Source organism: Oncorhynchus tshawytscha, linkage group LG23 (genome assembly GCF_018296145.1).
Source record: "Oncorhynchus tshawytscha isolate Ot180627B linkage group LG23, Otsh_v2.0, whole genome shotgun sequence".
Classification (NCBI taxonomy): Eukaryota; Metazoa; Chordata; class Actinopteri; order Salmoniformes; family Salmonidae; genus Oncorhynchus; species Oncorhynchus tshawytscha.
In genome coordinates this window covers 12,266,356-12,285,676 of record NC_056451.1, presented here as the reverse complement: position 1 = coordinate 12,285,676, position 19,321 = coordinate 12,266,356, and the positions used below count along the sequence as shown (strand labels likewise).

The 19,321-nt window shown below is 44.2% G+C and overlaps 1 protein-coding gene across 1 annotated transcript; it reads left to right on the top strand.

Moving 5' to 3' along the window:
- The first annotated feature begins 339 nt into the window (after positions 1-339).
- Positions 340-18,136, top strand: LOC112222950 (semaphorin-7A). Its single transcript, XM_024385838.2, has 14 exons — positions 340-604; positions 2,956-3,095; positions 7,593-7,655; positions 8,107-8,202; positions 8,429-8,534; positions 9,118-9,225; positions 9,774-9,913; positions 10,233-10,417; positions 10,965-11,073; positions 11,341-11,542; positions 12,152-12,267; positions 12,415-12,587; positions 12,828-12,883; positions 13,726-18,136. The coding sequence occupies exons 1-14, from the start codon at positions 523-525 to the stop codon at positions 14,070-14,072; spliced, it is 1,923 nt and encodes a 640-aa protein (XP_024241606.2). The 5' UTR covers positions 340-522; the 3' UTR covers positions 14,073-18,136.
- Positions 18,137-19,321: the final 1,185 nt, after the last annotated feature.

Below are 19,321 nucleotides of genomic sequence, written 5' to 3'. Positions count from 1 at the left end.
CTAGCTTGCATTTGCTAGCTAATTTGTCCTATTTAGCTAGCTTGCTGTTGCTAGCTAATTTGTCCTGGGATATAAACATTGAGTTGCTTATTTTACCTGAAATGCACAAGGTCCTCTACTCCGACAATTAATCCACACATAAAACAGTCAACCAAATAATTTCTAGTCATCTTCTCCTCCTTCCAGGCTTTTTCATCTTTGAATTTAAATGGAGATTGGCATCTAAACTTTCATAGTATTGCTACACTGACCTGCAACACAGTTCTTCTTTCAATCACCCATGTGGGTATAACCAATGAGGATATGGCACGCTGCATCAGAAATAGAAAGGAGTTCTATTTTAGCCATTGGCAACGCAGACGCTGGTTGACATGCTGAGCAGTGTGGGTACAATAATTGAATAACATAGATTTCTAAATTTATTTTGCAACGCTCGCGCACGCGACGCAAGCGGTGTGGTCAACCTATTAGAGAGTTTTTGAATTCACGCATGAAAGGGTTCGGGCACATTGAGGACGTGGAATGATGAATTATATCATATTGGCGACCGTTTTTTCCATGGTTTTTGCCGAAAAGTCACCTCGGCTGAAATTCATTGTAAAAGGTTTGTGCTAATTTAGCTATTTGCGTTTATAGTGGTCAGATACGCCCTGTCTGTGTATTAGGGTATATGCGAGAACCTTGTTTTTTCCTCCATGGAAATAGTTAGATTAACAATGAACAATAGACTGTAGTCTACTTGAAAATCAAAGTAGTGGATCACTTTCCTCATCACGCGTTTATACATGCATGGCATCATGCATGATTCAAGGCAGACAATCATGTAAAATGTTCCACAAAACAGGCTATACCAACAAAATAGAAATGTAGCCTAATAATGATAGTAGGCTATATTAAATTGACAGAATGAAAGGCATTGTGTCAATGAGAACGGATCTCAGAGAAACGCAAATAATGTGATGAGAGAGAAAACATGTTGGACTTGGTATAATTATATAATTTGAATAGCCGATTTGTCAAATTGTTATGCGTCCCAGTTCTCAACTAAAGGAAATAAAATAAGCAATTTGTATTAGATTAAATGGAATAAATTAAGCACTGTGTATTAGATTAGATTAATCTTCATGTGGGCTAATTTAGTCCCAGTTGCCTATTCCATTGTAATTCAATTTAAGGGACAGAAGTGTTCATACGTTTGGAACAGGTTTATGGCAGCGGGAACGGTGGAATTATTCAGAACCAATTGTGTTTTACAAGAAATTAGCTTAAGTAAGATAGCCTATTATTGCTATTTAGGCGTTGATTATTCGGGTAGCCTGTCCTATACAATAGTGACCCATTCCTACGAAGACATCTAATCTTGAATTCAGAGCGCACATCAGCATGTCAATGCAGAGGCTGTATGTTAAAGGCCCAGTGCAGTCAAACATATTTTGCCTGTGTTTTATATATATTTCCACAATATGAGGTTGGAATAATACTGTGAAATTGTAAAAAAAAAAAAGGTTGATATTGCCACTTTAGTGTAAGACCTGTTTAAAAAGGCCGTGTGGTGGGATGGAATTTTAGTCTGCCTGGTGAAATCACCATCACCAAATTCGGCTGCATTGGTCCTTTACGTGTTTTGACAGGCTAGCAGTTTTGCACGTTTTGGCATTTCGGTTATTAATAATCCATGTGTGAGGTTCAACCTAGCGCAGTGGGTAGACATTTGCCAGTTGTCATGGAAACGCAGTCCTGGTGTTGTTTACCAATCAGACAGCTGTTACTTGTGATCAATGCCCGGATATTTCTTCTGATCTGCACCTCATTTGGTCTTCAAGACACAATATAAGGCTAAATGATACGTGCTAATTGAAAAGAGTGCCGAGGAGCTCTGCATGTAATGTCATTAAGTTTACTTAAACACACAATGTCAGTGAACGTATTACAAAACCACTACATTACAGTTAAAACCCAGCATTATGGTGAATACTTAGATCGCGCTGCAGAACTGCAATGCAGGTGCACGAGCTGACGCGTTGATGGTAGGTACTGCAGTAGCTGACGCTTGTTGAGGACAGAGCAGCAGCATTAGCTCCAGGACCTCATTAACACACGCGAACACAAGCGCGCGCAGACACGCGCACGCGCACACACATCCACACAACCCAATTAATATTTATGAAAATTCCGCGCAGCAAACTAACAATTATATTTCCAAACTCATGCCTCACACCTTGCACAGTGGTCTAATATATTCGCAATCAATAGAAACAGGGCTATCAAGTTAAGATGCACGGACGCTATAGTCGTTACAGGTGTAAAGGACAGTATTCCTCTTGGCAGATCAGCAGTCAAATACAGAACAACATGGTGTATTTTTTTGACATATCAAACTTATATTATACAAACCTATAAAGGGATGTCATGTTAACGACATTCAGTCTTAGTGTACCTGACAGAGACATGTCAAAACAGAAAGATTAAATTGATGAAGCATTACATTCCTCTCAACATGGAGGTTTAAATTACTGAAGCCTAAGTCAACACCTGGGACAGCGCCATTTGCCACTCTTTTGTCGGCCAATTGAGGAACTTGTGGTCTACTTTCCTGTATCATTGAGAACATCAGTCACTGAATTGGTAGACACACTAGTGTCAGATTTGCTTATGCCTGTAGGAATAGGAGTCCCGAGGGTAAATTGACCTTAACCATGGCAACCAATTCAATTTCAGTACAGACTCTCTCTCTGATCTGTACAGCTTTAGCCTCATATCAAAACTAAAAGACTTGGGCAAAAAGGAGACTGGCAGCTTTTTGAATTTTATTTTAGACGTTACATGACCACACCAAAGAGCTCAATTAATACATTCTTGTTAAATCCAATTAATGAACGACACTGATCTACTGGTATATCATATAACGAATTTGTAACAACACCTTCTCCTAATTTACTTTGATATGGCCCACAGAGCCGGCCAGGTACCACTTCTCGAAACCGGAGAACTACATGTCAGTGTACCACCAGGAGGGCACAAATGTGCTGTACGTGGGGGGCCAGACAGTGATCTACGTGCTGACTTTCACTGACAGGGGGGTCCGCGACCTGCAGGTGAGTTGCTGGTAACCATAGAGATGAACAGAGATACTCGGTGGTGGTGACACAGTAACCCAATGCAGGCACAGGAGACTGGCTTAAAGAGGAGGCAGCAGCTGTCGACCTAGTTCAACAGCCTCCGTCGCATGAGATGGGTCATGCATACATTTATAGAGCAGATCTCATCTCTGTCCAATCGGAAAAGGAAGTGATTATATAGTGTGGGCTTATGAGGTCAACATACTGTGGTAAACCGTGGGGTGTTGGGTTGAGCGTGCAGAGATTGACACAGAGACAGGGAGGTTTTAGTCCGCAAAAACAACTTTACTAAGACAGAAAATTAACATAAACAAAGAAAATTCACTTAGGTTTGGCTCGGTTCTTCTTCTCTGCTTTTGCTCGGTGTCGGTCTCTCCCCATTCTCTCCCTTGCGGTGTGCCACGGTGCTCCTTTTATTTGGCCTCCACGGTTGGTTGGCACTTTCCGCTAATTACCTCCACTTGGAGCTATCCATGTCGGGGTGCCCAGCTTACGTACCGGGTGCAAACATAGTGCATCCTTCAGGGCCTGGAACACTGCCTCTGTGTCCTCCGTCCATTGCACCGTCTGGGGTAGTCATGCTTGTGTTATGTTTGTGAGGGGAGAAGCTATTGCGGCAAAGTTAGGTACAAATCTACTGTAGTATCCTGCTAACACCAGGAATGACTTCACCTGTCTCTTGGTTCAGGGGACTGGCAGCTTTTTTAAATGTTATTTTATTTTTTAAATGTATTTTTATAGGGGTTTCACATTTCCCCTCCCGATCTGATAGCCCAGCTTGCACTTGTGGGGGTTCGCGGTCAGACCTGCATCCCTTAAGCGCATCAACCACTACCTGTAACCTGCAAAGATGTGACTCCCAACTGTCACTGTGCGCAATTAGGTCATCCAGATAAGCTGCTGCGTACTCACTGTGCGGCCGCAGGACGCGGACCATGAGTCGCTGAAAGGTCACTGGTGCCCCATGGAGCCCGAAAGACAGAACTCAGTAGTGGTATAGCCCCCCGGGGTGGAGAAGTCAGTCTTCTCCCGGGAGGCCGCTGCCAGTGGCACCTGCTAGGACCCCTTTGTCAGGTCCAAGGTGCTGACGTATCTCGCCATCCCTAAGCGGTCGATCACTTTGTACACCCGGGGCATGGGGTAGGCATCGAACTTACTGACCTCGTTCAGACCCCGGAAGTCTTGCAGAAGCGGACGCTTACATCCGGTTTCGGAACCAGCACTATGGGGCTAGACCACACACTGTGGGACTCCTCCAATACCCCCATTTCTAGCATTGTTGTCACTTCCCGCTGGTCCGCCACCCTCCGGGCTTCTGGTATCCAGTATGGCCACTTACGCACTTTTTCTCCCAGACGTGTGTGGATATGATGTTCCATGAGATCCGTGCGCCCTGGCACCTCGGAGAACACGGCCATATTCTGTTGGACTAACTCTCGGAGCTCTTGTCCTTGGGTCGGGCTGAGGTCTTCCCCCATTGCAACTTCGACAGAGAGCGTGCCATGCTGTGACTGGGTCCACGTTATGCACAGCACCTCGCGTGCGTGCCATTTCTTCAGTAAGTTCACATGGTAAAGCTGGAGGGGTTTTCTCCGCCCCAGTTGGCGGACCTTATAGTTGACGTCGCCTACCCGCTCAACGATGTCGTAGGGCCCATGCCACGTAGCCAGGAATTTACTCTCCATTGTAGGGATCAGCACCAAGACCTTCTCACCTGGTTGGAACTGTCGTGGTTGGGCCCCCCGGGTCGAGACACGCTCCTGGGTACGTTGCGCCTGGGCCATGTGCTCACTCACCACTGGCCAAGTCGCCGTCATCCTCCCCCTCATCTCCTCCACATGTTCGACTATGCTGCGAAGGGGGGGTCGTCTGTTATTCCCAGACCTCCTTGGCTAGGTCCAGCAGCTCGCGGGGCTGACGGCCATACAGGAGCTCAAAGGGGGAGAACCCAGTGGATGCTTGGGGTACCTCGCGAACTGAAAACATCAGGTGGAGCAGCAGCTTGTCCCAGTTCCTCCCATCTCTCTCGATGACCTTCTTCAGCATCTGTTTTAGGGTCTTATTGAAACCCGTCCATTTGTGGATGGTACACACTGGTCCTCACCTGTTTTATTCGTAACAGATTGCAGACATCTTTCGTCACACGAGACATGAACGCGGTGCCCTGGTCCGTCAGGATTTCCCGCGGAATACCCACCCGGCTAAATAAATGGAAGAGCTCCCATGCGATACCTTTTGCTGCCGCCGTGCATAGCGGGATTGCCTCAGGATACCGGGTGGCGTAATCCACGATTACCAGGATGTATTGGTGTCCCCTCGCGGTCTTCACCAACAGACCCACCAGATCCATTGCCACCCACTCGAATGGCACTCCTATGATGGGCAAGGGAACCAAAGGATTTCTATACTGTACCCTTGGAGCTGTGATCTGGCACTCCGGGCAACTAAGGTAGTAGTCCTCCATGGCACGCTTGACTCCGGGCCAGTGGAACCGGTTCTTTTCTCCATCCCAGGTGTGCCCCAAGCAGGTGGGTGTGGGCAAGCTGCAACACAGTCCTAACATACTGGCTGGATATGAGTAACAAATCTTTTGTCTCCCCATTATGGTTTACTGCCTGATACAATAAATTATGCTTGATTGCGAAGTGGGGGTAATGCCAATCACTTACCCCAGGTAATAGTACGCCATCCACCGCAATACCCTGGCCCCTAGCGTTCTGGAGATTGGGGTCTTCTAACTGGGCCGTCCCAAACTGACCTGTGAGGATTCCCGAGTCGGGAGGTCCGTCTAGGGCCTCCACCTCCATAAAGCTGTCTTTGTGTGCGCCCAACAGGAGGTGACCTAACTCGCCATCCGGGTTACCCCAGAGCTGGGGGATGCGGTGGGCATGGCCTCCTCCCGGCTGGGACAGCTCCACGCGAGGTGCCCCGGCTCACCGCACTCATAACAGCGTCTCTGATCTGGGTCCAGCAGCCGCCGACGTTGTCGGTTTGGGTCATCCTCCTTCTTCACAGCCTCAGCTGGTTCCGTCCGGGCCCCCTTCAGCCCCTCGCCTCTCTTTGTGTTGTTCGTCCCCCTCTCTCTGCTCTGGCCCCTAGAAGATCCTGGGTGTTCTGGTGAATTTCCACAGTGGTCAGCAATTCCTCCAGGCTCTGGGGGTTCTGCATGCTCACCGTCTTTTTCATCTCGTATGGCAGGACCCGAAGGTATTGATCCAGGACGAGCTTGTCGAGCATCAGGGGGGACGGTACTTCGTCAGTAGCCAGCCCTTGGTCAGGTGCACCAGGTCGCTCATGTGAGCACGGGGGAAAGGGTGGGGTCAAAGGTCCAGTCGTGGACCAGTTGTGCACGGCGGGCGAGGCTGAACCCATAATGGCTCAGGATCTCCCATTTGAGTCCCTCATAATTCGCGGCCTGGTCAGCGTTCAAATCAAAGTAGGCCTTCTGGGCCTTCCCAGAGAGGTAGGGTGCCAACAGGCTGGCCCATTTGGGCTTGGGCCATCCTTCCCTCTGTGCCGTCTTCTCGAAGGTGCACAAATACGACTCCACGTCATTTTCCTTCCTTAACTGAACCAGGAACTGATTTGGGCCAGACTCCTGAGCCCTCCCAACCTTCAACTAGGCTACCTCCACTACCAGTCTGCGGTTTTGTTGGTGCTGCTCCTCCAGTGCTTGCTGCTGGAGAGCCTGTTGCTTCTGCTGGCTGAGGATAAACTGAGCCACCAGCTCCTCCATGGTAATCTCTGTACACTTGACCCCACTGCACCTAAAGCTACTGAGTTGCCCACATTCTCCACCGTATGTGGTAAACCGTGGGGTGTTGGGTTGAGCGTGCAGAGATTGACACAGAGACAGGGAGGTTTATGTCCGCAAAAACAACTTTACTAAGACAGAAAATAAACATAACAAAGAAAATTCACTTAGGTTTGGCTCGGTCCTTCTTCTCTGCTTTTGCTCGGTGTCGGTCTCTCCCTCATGGTGTGCCACAGTGCTCCTTTTATTTGGCCTCCACGGCTGGTTGGCACTTTCCACTAATTACCTCCACTTGTAGCTATCTGTGTCGGTGTGCCCAGCTCGCATACTCCCAGCAGAGGGAGCCAGCATCGCATCACGTACCTCCCCTCCATTACCACGCCTCAGGGTAGACCTCCTGGGATACCACAATACAATAAAGATAATACACTGAGCTAATAATGTCAACGTTGACTCGACAAACATGAGCAGAATGTAGCCTATCATTTGTGTTGTGACTTCTGATTGTCTGTGCCCTATAGTTACGCTGAGTTGATCAAATATTAGAGACAGTAAAGTAATCCTCCCTTTGTTCGTTTATGGTACAGGACCAGACTTTTGTCATTCTCAATCAGCACTGAATTTGATTGCAGTTGATTGAGTATTTGAAAAGGCCTAATTTGCATACGAGTTATGGATAAATTGTATGACATACTGGAATGTATCTTATATTATTACAGATCCCTGTGGTAACCGATGAAAACGCAAAGGCAGCTTGCATCGCCAAATCAGACCCACCAAAGGTAGGTGGTCACCACCATCATCCTCATCATCAATCTTCGTCATCATTATCACCATCATTACAGTGAGGAAAGTTTGTTGCTACTGAGTATATTAATGAAACAGAGACATAATATCAACATGATATCGACACCAGTAGAAACTGTCCCAAAGGTTAAAGGTTGGGACAGGGGAACGGTACAATGCTGTATTTGGTATTCAGACACAAATTCCATCTGGAAGTTTCTCTTGAGATAAAAGTCCTGCCACTGAACTTAATGAATATGTGATGCAATGCATATGAAGTTATGCAGACAATGCATTCCCTCAGTACTGCAGAGGTAATTGTTGCGCTATCTGCCAAATTAGGGAAAATGGATCAGTTCCAATATTCTCTCTCTCTCTCTCTCTCTCTCTCTCTCTCTCTCTCTCTCTCTCTCTCTCTCTCTCTCTCTCTCTCTCTCTCTGCTACAGTTGGAGTGTGACAATTTCATAACAGTCATTCAGAAAGTCAATGACACTTTTGTGGTATGCGGGACAAATGCAGGAACCCCCAAATGCTGGCTGCTGGTAAGATGACATGATGATGAATAGAATAGCTACTGTCTTCAACATGTGTTTAGTGTTCTCACAACGGTCACACTTTCATCTTACTTATCTCCTGTATCACTTTTATAAAAGTTGGTAATAGTGTTCAATAAAAAACTTTAACTTGTATCTCTATTTGTACTGTATAAGGAGGTAAGAGCATTCAGGATATGGCTTGTGAGGTTGTGATGTAATTTCCTCTCCATAGGTAAATGACACTGTGCTGACTGACGCCCCCACTAATGGACAGATGGCACCAGCCTCTGACATCTCCCCTCCCTACCCCTCCCAGAGGTCCGTCAGTCTGTCCGCAGGTACGATGAGAGGACAGACAGACACTCCAGCCAAACATCCATGGAAACTCTGCTATTGGCACAATACCAAACCCATCCCTCACCCCTCCATCCAGCCATTATGTTCATAATTATACAGACCAATCAGATCCTCAACATTGGCTTTGGTATGGGATAGGAGATCTGTTTAAAATGGTACTATAGTACTACAGATGGTTCACGACATGTAGCGAAGCTGTAACTCACAGTATTATCGGAATCATGGCAAGGTTACTTTGTATAGCAGGTTCTGTGATAGCACAGACCAGGCTGGACTGGAGTGATGAACCAATGAGCCATTTGCTAGAGTGGTGCAGCATTCTGATAACGTTCAGTTCTCATTGAACCATTAATGTCTTGATCCAAATGACCTCCCTTATTGCTATGGAGACAGTGCCCTAAGTGGGGTAATTGTAATACGGTTATGGGTGGGTGTTGGCGCAGTCAGCTGTCTTCTGTTGACTTATTTTTTTATCTCTCCCTCTAACTTCTGTTTTTCTCTCTCTCCCTCTCTCCTCTTTATCTCTCTCTTTATCTTTACCCCCCCACCCTCTCTCGCTCTCAGATGGGAATCTATACTCTGCTCTGTCAGCAGTGGGGCGTCACCCTGGCTCTATCCGCCGGACCTACGGCACTCAGAAGCTCCTGAAGACTGAGACCAAGTGGCTGCAGAGTGAGTGGGATGAGAGCAACATGGGACTATAATGGTGTAGGAGAGCTGCATGAGGCACTGGAATGGATGAGCATGGAAATAGCAAGTCTATATGATCTAATATCTTGTAACTGTAACATGCTGCATGGAGAAATGTAATCCCTATGAATTCTTCCATTTTAAAGATCATAAGTTAAGTTCACAGTTGTGATAGTCATACAATGTTTTAACTCCCTGTATTATGTACTGGAAGTCTTTATTAGCCTATGAAACTTCCAAGCAAACACTTTTATCACAATGTATTTTTTAAATACACCTTTATCTCCGTACACACTAAATGGCCCTGCTAGAATGAAATGCATTAGTTTGAAATGGGCCCAGATAGTTACAACCAGTGACTGAGTTGGCCTGGTGCTCACTGGTTTCAAAGGTTTCACTACCTGATTGAGTATTAGCACTTATAACATAGTGCCTGTTAAATAGTGATGAGTACCAGCTCCCAAATACAAAGAGTATTATTTCAGTCCACTTCAAGCACTGGTGGAAGTCCTTTCTCTCTCCTGCTGCAGGCCCCCAGTTTGGTGGAGCAGCAGTGATGCCAGCCTCTCAGAAACACAAGGAGGAGATCTACTTCTTCTTCAGTGAGATCAACAAGACGGCCATGGTGGACGAGGAGCCCTACAGGTCGCGCATCGGCCGAATCTGCATGGTAACCACAACAACATCACTATTTCACCTGCATTGCAACGTCGTTGCGTCGTAAAGCTGAGCTCCCTCGAAAGGAGAAGCAGCACCACTGGTCACCCCATGCACATTTGTTATTGTTGAGGTTTTTTTTAAACAGAAGAGATGAGCATTCAGCCTCATGGTAAAAAGAAAACGTAGCATATACTCTGATGTTCGTCCGTGCAATGATGTCAGAGGGGGGACAAAACTGGGTTTGTTGTTTGAAGTAACATCTTTGTTGTTGTAATATTGCAAACGAACCTGGCAGTTTCAACTGTTGTATACTGTGTGTCCGTCTCCAGGTGGACGAGGGGGGCATAAAGAACCTGCTGGCGGACTCGTGGACTACCTTCCTGAAGGCCAGGGTGATGTGTGGTGCGGGTAGCACCCCCCAGCAGTACAACAACATCAGACAGGCCTTTGTGCTGTCTGACGTGGCCCACGAGAAGAGGACCGGGGTCATGTACGGCCTGTTTGCCAACGCCTGGTGAGTAGACACCTTACACCTTACACCTTCAACACCCTCCAACCCATATGGCTGCTTAAGACTGTATCATGCTTAAAATGCAGGAGAGGAATGAGCTGCACAAACAACATAATCAGAGGAAAGAAGGAATTATGCACAGCACATCCAAATGGGGCACAGGAGCTGGATAGACATGGACAGCAATGAAAAGTTTCAGTGAGGAAAATATTTGATTGTATTTGAAAGGGAAAGGGACAGGGGGATACCTAGTCAGTTGTACAACTGAATGCCTTCAACTGAAATGTGTCTTCCGCATTTAACCCAACCCCTCTGAATCAGAAGTGGGCTATGCTCTGTGGAGGCGGCCAATTACTTTTGAGCTTGAGTGCTTTTATTAGCATATTTGAGCGGCCTTACATCTTTTACGTCCTTTTAGAGAGTCATAGTAATCAGTCATAGTAATCAGTCTGTGATTGAATTGCTAACAACATTCCGATTCACATTAAGTTTGAAAAAAATAAGTAGAAGGAAGGAAGGCTTTTAAGTGTTGTATTGTTTGGTTGACCAGGGACACAACAGTGATATGTGCTTACTCCATCGAGGACATTGACCAGGCCTTCGCCACGTCCAAACTGAAGGGCTACAGCAGTCCTCTGATTGGACATCGCCCTGGCACAGTAAGACACCCACTGAATCAGTTAAATTAACTTGATTTTAATTAATGTTTTGTAGTGCCAATCAAAGTCATTTTACAAAGGCCAATGGCATAAGCTCACGCATGTGAGTCCGTCAATTTTGGGGAAGTGGAAGACTCGTGTTTCTATTTTGGAACAGTTGCAGATGACAGACGCTGGTTGTGAAATTATTGTTTAAGGCAAAGCCACAGCCTAAGTCTGTCTCCCTTCCTGATTACATCACTTTCATTACATCACTTCCTGTCCCAGTGTGCCTTCAAGAACTCCACGGCAGCCCACAACCCTAAGACCCTAGTGGTGATCAGGGACCACCCGGAGATTGAGGACGTGATTCGTCCGGTCGGGGGTGCTCCGCTGAACCTGCCCACCGACGATCACTTCACACACACTGTCGCTGCCATTGTGCTAGCAGTAAACGACGAGCACTATAGTGTGCTGTACCTGGGAACAGGTGTGTGTGTGTGTGTGTGTGTGTGTGTGTGTGTGTGTGTGTGTGTGTGTGTTTTTTTTTGCCGTCAAGCTGTATCCCATGTACAGGCGTTTGGTGTAACCTATTTACGTAGTCTCCTTGAAAAAGTAAATAAACAAGTTGTTTGCTCAATGCAGGCATGAGTTGGGGCTTATTATAAGAGTGCATTTTTGGCATGAATCCCAGATAAATTGACTGAATTTAAAATAAAATAAAAAGTAGCTACAGCCTAATCGATGTGCTCTGTTAAAGAAGTCAGTCGCTACCACAGGGAAAGTAGTGATAGAGCTGTGAACAGAGCCATGGGTCTCTGACGTGGCCTAATAACAAACTAGAGCAGTTAGTCTTCTGTGGGAAGTAATAGCCTCTCAATGTGGGGAGGAGATAAGAGAGGACAGGCCGGCTCCTCTCCGTAAGTCACCCACTGATGAATTGACCAGTAGAGGAAAAAGGCAGCATGTGCTATTATAAACCTGGGGCCATATTCAATCAAAAATAGTCACTGAGTTTCCAGGATACATAAAAAGGAACAGGTCTCGACCATGGTGTCTCTCTCTCCTCTGATAATGTTCTCTCTCTTTCTGGTGATAGAACAGGGGAAAGTGCTCAAGGTTCTGCACACTATCGAGGAGGCCTTTATCATATCCCAGTACTCCCTCTTCCACAACGAGGGTCCTGTTCTAAGCATGGCCATCGACTCTAAGAAGGTACTGTGAGACCCTCAGCGAACACTCCTTAGCAGCTCACACTAATATCCGTAGAAGAATTGGTTCATGACGTAGCTGCAGTCCAATCCATTTAAACAATCCACTTCTAGTGATAACCACTGTGTGTCTCCCTGCCTTCTCCCCCAGGGCCACCTTTATGTGGGCACGGCAATGGAGGTCCAGCGCATACCATTGGCTGACTGCGGTCGCTATGGAGACAGTTGCCGGGAGTGCATTCTGTCTCGGGATCCCTATTGTGGTTGGGACGCAGCCAGGAGGAGGTGCACACCCATCCCAGCTGGATACAACATCAGCACTGGGTATGAGATGTGATGATGTCACTCCTGGAATACAGTTTAGATACCTATGGAAAACATGCAGTGTACCAAAAAATAACAATCAATACCAGCCATAACATATAAATTCTTGCAGAGGAGTGTCGGGGTTCCAACTACTATTCTAGGTTTTATGATAATTGTTTCATTCACATAAAATGGTTGATTGTTCAAAATGGTACATGCTAATTTGATGTTCCTTCAATAATTTGTTTCATACCACAGGGCACTCACTCAGAGTCTGGACCATTCCAATGCCTCTATCTGTGGTGAAGCTGCTGGTGAGTTCCCCTCCGCCTCCACTCTGACTCTCTGTATATTTATTAACTGAAATAATAAAATAAAAAATAATAAAAAATAATTTTTTAAATAAATATTTTTTTCTCAGAGACTAACTCAGAAGATGATATCATATAATTGAGCGGATGCTCAAACCCATTGGGTGGTTTAATATCAAAGTTTGCCCTCACTTCAAAGCCCAATAGCTTCAGCCATATTATTAACCTCTAATAATCCAAACAAATGATGGGATATGTACTGTCTTTGTTAGCAGTCTCTTTTTTCCATTACTTCTGTTGATCGCAGTCTCAGTGCAGCTGTCATGCATATCCGTTGACTGTTTCCCTTTCTTCCATTCCTAGAACAGTGTTTTTTCAACTTAGGGAGTGGAGGATGAAAGTTGATGCAATATCGTATATAAAGATATTATATTTTAATCTGTTATTTTAGCTGATATTTTCCAGAGAGAGCAAGTATCAGAACACAGAATAAAATAGATGCATCTCTGTGTCAGTTTGTACACGTTAGTCTGGTTTTAGGTTTACCGGGGTTTGAGTCACAATTGTCCTACTAACTAAGAGCAAAGTTATAATTTACAATAACCTGTATATTTTTTCACAACTATTAGTGTGGCCTCTTACCCACACATTTGTCACATAATGCAGCAGTCCTGCCAATCCTGTCCTTCCATTCCCATTTTGAACTCACCTATGATTGTTACCGTATATATGTAATCCATAGGTATGAAACCATAGCATATTCTCTAGTCTAGGGAGCCCATAAGTAAGTATTTCATTTGGGTGAGATCAATGTTAACCAGGCTGTGCCATCTGAACCCCCACAGCACCGAAGACCCATAGGACAAACCCCAAACAGGTGGTGATTGACTCGGGCGGCCCCGTTAACCTCCCCTGCCCCGTACGCTCCTTTCACGCCACCTACCGCTGGGAGAAGGACAACTGTATCCAGCACTACCCCTGCTTCATCATTGGAGACTCCTGTGTGCTGGAACCCACCCCTAACCTGCCCCTTAAGCAGGGGGTGTTCCGCTGCATGGCCACGGAGAATGGCTACAAGGTGGAGGTGGTCTCCTACAGGCTGGTGATCAACAGTGGGCCTCTGCCTGCCTCCTTGGCCTCCACCCTGGGGCCCTGCCTCCTGCTTGCTGCAGCCACCCTCTGGCTCCTGTAACCATTGCAAATGCTAAAGCTAACCCCTTAGCCTCTAAGGCCCTCTCTCTGTCAGACAAGAGAGGAGGGGCCACCATACCCAGATTAGGTTCGCAGAGCATTGCTATTAATGGTCGGGTATTGCGATCAGTGTTGCCCACAGAGACTGTTTTCAGAAAAAAGTGTTTTTTAAATTTAATTTACATTGTTCAGGAAATGCCTGAAAATAAACAAAGCCACTTATTTTTTAATTATATATGGGCTTACCATACTAACCAATACTGTACTGTTTAAACAAAAAAAATACCTAAAACAAACTGAAAATACACAACATTTAAATTTAATTAATACATTAACATCATATGGAAAGACAAACTATAATATCATGTCTTAGTCTGAATTTTAAATACAGATTCAAACCACAAGATGTGCTTTGCAAACCTTGCCTGTTCCACCCAAGAGATGACATCTCATGAGTTGCGTTAAATACAATATCAGGCCAATTTCTCAACTTATTTTTAAACTTGATTGTCCTACTTTGTGAATATTTGAAGCTTGAATACTGCTCTAACATCCAAACATCCTGTTGAATGTCATAAGTATAGGATAGTATTTAGAAAATGTCTGGTATTGTGTGGAAAAAAGCCTTAACAATTCTGGGACATACCTCCTAAGCACAATTTGCAGTGGAAGCAAAACTGATCAATTATGTTGACTTGAAACTGTGAATGAGGTGGCCAAGCCTTACATTGATGCTGGGAGGAAGTGTCATAATTTTGACAAGAAGTCGTATTTTTGACAGGAAGTAGGTAGAAGAACGTGAGCTCATCCTCGAACATCACTGTGTCTCGGCAAGTCCTCTGCAGTAAAGGCAGTTTTTGCATAATTTTATTGGATAGTATCAGACATTAAACATCATTCAGTGGCAGGTGAGGCCAAATTAGAATTGAGTAGATGACATGTAGAGTTAGTGGCATTTTGTAGTTTGCTATATGAGAAAAAGCTTGTGATTATATGAGTACTGTGTGTTAAGTATTTTATTGCTCCGTAAATGCTGATTTCCACCATTGCTGCCTATGTATATGAAAGTTATTCTTGATGGTTCAAGGTTTTATACTGTGCGGAAGTCCTGAGAGGACAATAAAAAAATCCTTGTTATGGCGAGATAACTTACTTATCTCGTGAACACGACATAACAAAAGTTGTTTTGTCGACATCACGAGATTAACTCTATAAATAGGAGTAGACGCATTGATGATAGATTGACATTATGGCAGAGGCGGTAGAGTCCATGGTGGATCAGCACATATATTTTTATTGATTGCTACACTAAGGGATGGTACATTTCATGTTAACATGTTGCTCATTGACAGTTTATAAATTTGAATGTTAGCAAGCTAAATGTCCCTTACCTTGAGCTAAGAGTGGCAGGTAGCCTAGTGGTTAGAGCATTGGGCCCAAGGTAAAAACAAAGTAAAAATCTGTCGTTCTGCCCTGGAACAAGACAGTTAACCCATTGTTCCTAGGCTGTCATTGTAATAAGAATGTGTTCTTAACTGACTTGCCTAGTTAAATAAAGGTTGAAAATAAAAGAGCTCTTGGGGCATCTGAGCCTTCATGGGGCATTTGAGCCCTGAATGATACCTGAAAGGCTGGCTTGTTTCCCAGGTGGTATGCCAATTGCATGCAAGCAACAATGCAGCTAGTCTTGTGAGTGTGTTAGCTAGATAGTCTTATTAGCTAGCTAGCTTGTTATATATGCTGGTTGTTAGCTTGCATAACTAATGTGTATAATTGTAAGGGGCACTTCATGTTTTATGGATAATAGTACAATTTACAGCGTGTGTGAGCTCAATTCCTGACTGATAAGATTATATTTCTTCCTCAGAGCTTGATCAGATTCAATAGCAGTCTCAGATTCCACCTTGTAGGGTGTTTCATAGGTACCGCTTCTTGCAGGCAGATTAGCAGTCAGTGCATTATGTATATGATCAAGATTGAGTGTGCTCGTTTCCTGGCAGGCTGATTTGATTCAGTAGCAGCCTCAGAGGCTGATAAGTCAGGATGCTGCCTAGTAGGGTGTCTGCAAGGAGCCTTACATATGAAACAGCCTACAAGGCAGCACCCTGATTTATCAGCCTCGGAGGCTTCTATTGAATCTGATCAACTTGCCAGAAATAGAGCTCACCCACTTTGGATTGTATGCATCAGTCTTTACAGCGCTGACGGCTAATCTGCCTGCAAGGAGCCTTACCTATGAAACAGCCTACAAGGCAGCATCCTGATTTATCAGCTTCTGAGGCTGAAATGGAATCTGATCAGCCTGTCAGGAATGCAGCTCACCCACTGTAAATGTGTCAGGCATCGTTCAGGGCTTAAATGCCTCACTTTGCGATCAACACAGCCACAGGGCTCCTTGATGAAGTGGTTATCGTGCATCTGAAGAAATGAATGGATGATGCGTTGTACTTTTGATTATCTCGTGATCTCGACAAAACAACTTTTGTTATGAAATTAATATGTCTTGATCTCGACATAACGAGGGAACTTTAAAAAAAATCATATGTCCTCTCTGGGTTTCCGTAATACTGTGGTTCTACAATGATATAACTCTTTGACTGCTTTAACTAACCTATTCTCAATGGGAAAATCCAATGCATAATTCTCAAAGGGGTTATTTTCATACTTGTATCTGTATGCTGTGACAAGCGCTTTACATAACTTGATAGGCTCCTTTTGTGAAGTAGAACACTTTGAGCAGCCACCATACTCTGGGGAGAAAGACTGAAATTAATGATTTACATATTTGGAAGATATGGAACAAAATTCCTCTTTAAGCAATAGATGTTTTTTAATTTAGCACCTGACCTCAAATAATAATAGTATGTTGGAGGCAGAGAATGTTTGCTGGGAGGGAGTGGTTTACTCAGAGCAAATGTTGAATGTAACATAGTAATATGAACGTAGTTGCAACAAAATGCAAGTCTATTGTTCCCATTTATTGATTGTAGTATCTCAGTACTGAAGTACCATCTTACAACCACTACTGTGTTTTGAACTGTGCCACTGAGCTTTGTGGCAAATTTTGAAATGGCAAAAAACCACTGTCGCCTGAAAATATTGGTAGAAAACAGGCTACATAATGCTGTTCTTAGAACAGTTTTAGCCATAGTTCTGCAGGTTCCATCTTTCTCTCTGGGGGTGGCTGTACGTTTGTTGTCTCGAGGTCTCAGGAGGATCTGCCTGCTGCATTGCACTGATGCGAAGCTGTGTTGTGCCGCCTCATCCGCAGCCTGCCGCTTCTCACTCACTTAGCACTTTGAGTAATTGGTTTCCCAAATCTCTTTCTCAAACTCACACATATTCTTATATATGTCACAAATACACACAGGCATATCAGTGCGCGCACACACACACCTCTTGTTTACCAATCACTCACTTCAATCTCATTCTCTTTACTGAAGCTGGTGTGTCTCTGAAAACATTGAACTGAAGCCTCTCATACGCTAGCCAACACTAATTAGGCAACTGAACCTGTATCGCTTACTGCAGAGAAATACAAGCTCTTTTACCAAGACAGATGGCCTAGAGTCACTGGGTATTGTTATAAACGGTCAATGAATCATGTCTGTGCAGAGTTGATTGTATTTGGCCTTTCATGGATTTCAAAATTGATATGGGAGTTTCGTTTCTCTGGAGCACTTTATTTAATGACCACCTTCGTAGCCAGGAGTACCTGCTATGACGTGGACATAAACAGTGGCTATATCGCATGCGGGCGATTATCATTATCCTAGAAAGATTTAAACCGGTTTGTTTTTGTTCAGTTTACCCGTCTGATAAATAATGCCAGCGGAGAAATAGAGTGAAGTGAATCTATTGTCTTTCAATCCTTTCTCTGGCGCTTAGTACAGTGTTGATTCTGTGTCTTAGTACGTTTTATTACCATATCCATTCCTTGTTTTAAGGACAGATGTCTGTCTATATGAAGTGTTAATACATGTCCATGTAACACATCTGTAACTCCATATGTTTCCCTTTACTGAACATGTACAGTGAAAATCAATAAAGTAATCGACTACAGTATTTCCTTTTTTATGGACTTTTATTTATTCAGGGTAGCCCAATTATGTATTTTTTCACAAACTGGAAGAAAAATGTATATCATTGGTCTTTTTTTAATTTGCATGTGTGTCTGTGAAGAGAGAGAGAGAGAGAGAGAGAGAGAGAGAGAGAGAGAGAGAGAGAGAGAGACAGAGAGAGAGAGAGAGAGGCAGAGGAAGGGATGTGGACAAGCATATTAAACGAGGAGAGGGAGAGAGTGATTCATACTTAATGGTATAAAACATGAGCATGGCACGGTTTGCGGCAGAGTGGAAAGTTGGGTTACTTTCAATTGTAGCAGATTGTGTTAAATTCATGCTTGAAAACCACAAAATGGTTGAATTCCACATTGAGTAAACTATGTTAAATGTTGCACCATCTACTGGTGTAGAAATGCATGACAGTTCAGTGTCAATGCTCCACATGTGATTTTCATATCAGTAAAATAAAATAAAAACATCACTTAAACCATGAAACAGACAGGTAAACCATATTTATACTGGTGATGAACCCTATTTATACTGGTGAATGCCTATTCTAGGACATTCTAGGACATACTATTTTTGCCAACTCACTGTAAGCTCATTTTCTATCCATCACTTTCTACTTTTACCCCAAAGGATACTTGGCTTGACATGGTGATGGATCACTTATGATTAATAACAAGATCTTACAAGACAGCTTGCATTTGTTATGGGCTGTCATTCACTTTTTAACACCCACCAACAAACGGAGGAAACCATAATGAAGAACATATTTATTTCTCTCAAAATACAACCCACGACAAACCCCCATCCCCCTCTCTTTTCCATTAAGATCATTTCTATCCATTTCCCATGAAGTTAGTTTCCTATTCGGAATGAAGAAGAGAAACAACTAATCTTATTCAATAACAGACAGGCTTACTTATGGACTGTCAGAGATAGCCACACGAAACAAAATCAAAACCCCTGCTACATACAAACATAACAGTATATTAATCATCCATTTTATAAGGTTCAAGCTTTCCTCGGTGCAAAGACAACCACAATACAAGTATATCTAATGACACGTCTCACTAAATCAATATAATTGCCAGAGAGGTTTTAACTATGATCTTTGAAGGATCTGACTTAGCATTTTCTCCAATGTGTCAGAATACCCAGGGTGGAATAATAACAGAGACAA

Excerpts from the sequence above, each read along its gene's own strand:
- LOC112222950 (XM_024385838.2), top strand. The coding sequence starts at position 523 with ATGATGAATTATATCATATTGGCGACCGTTTTTTCCATGGTTTTTGCC. Across the intron at positions 9,914-10,232 it reads GCATCGGCCGAATCTGCATG|GTGGACGAGGGGGGCATAAA; the intron begins GTAACCACAACA and ends GTCCGTCTCCAG. Across the intron at positions 10,418-10,964 it reads GGCCTGTTTGCCAACGCCTG|GGACACAACAGTGATATGTG; the intron begins GTGAGTAGACAC and ends TTGGTTGACCAG.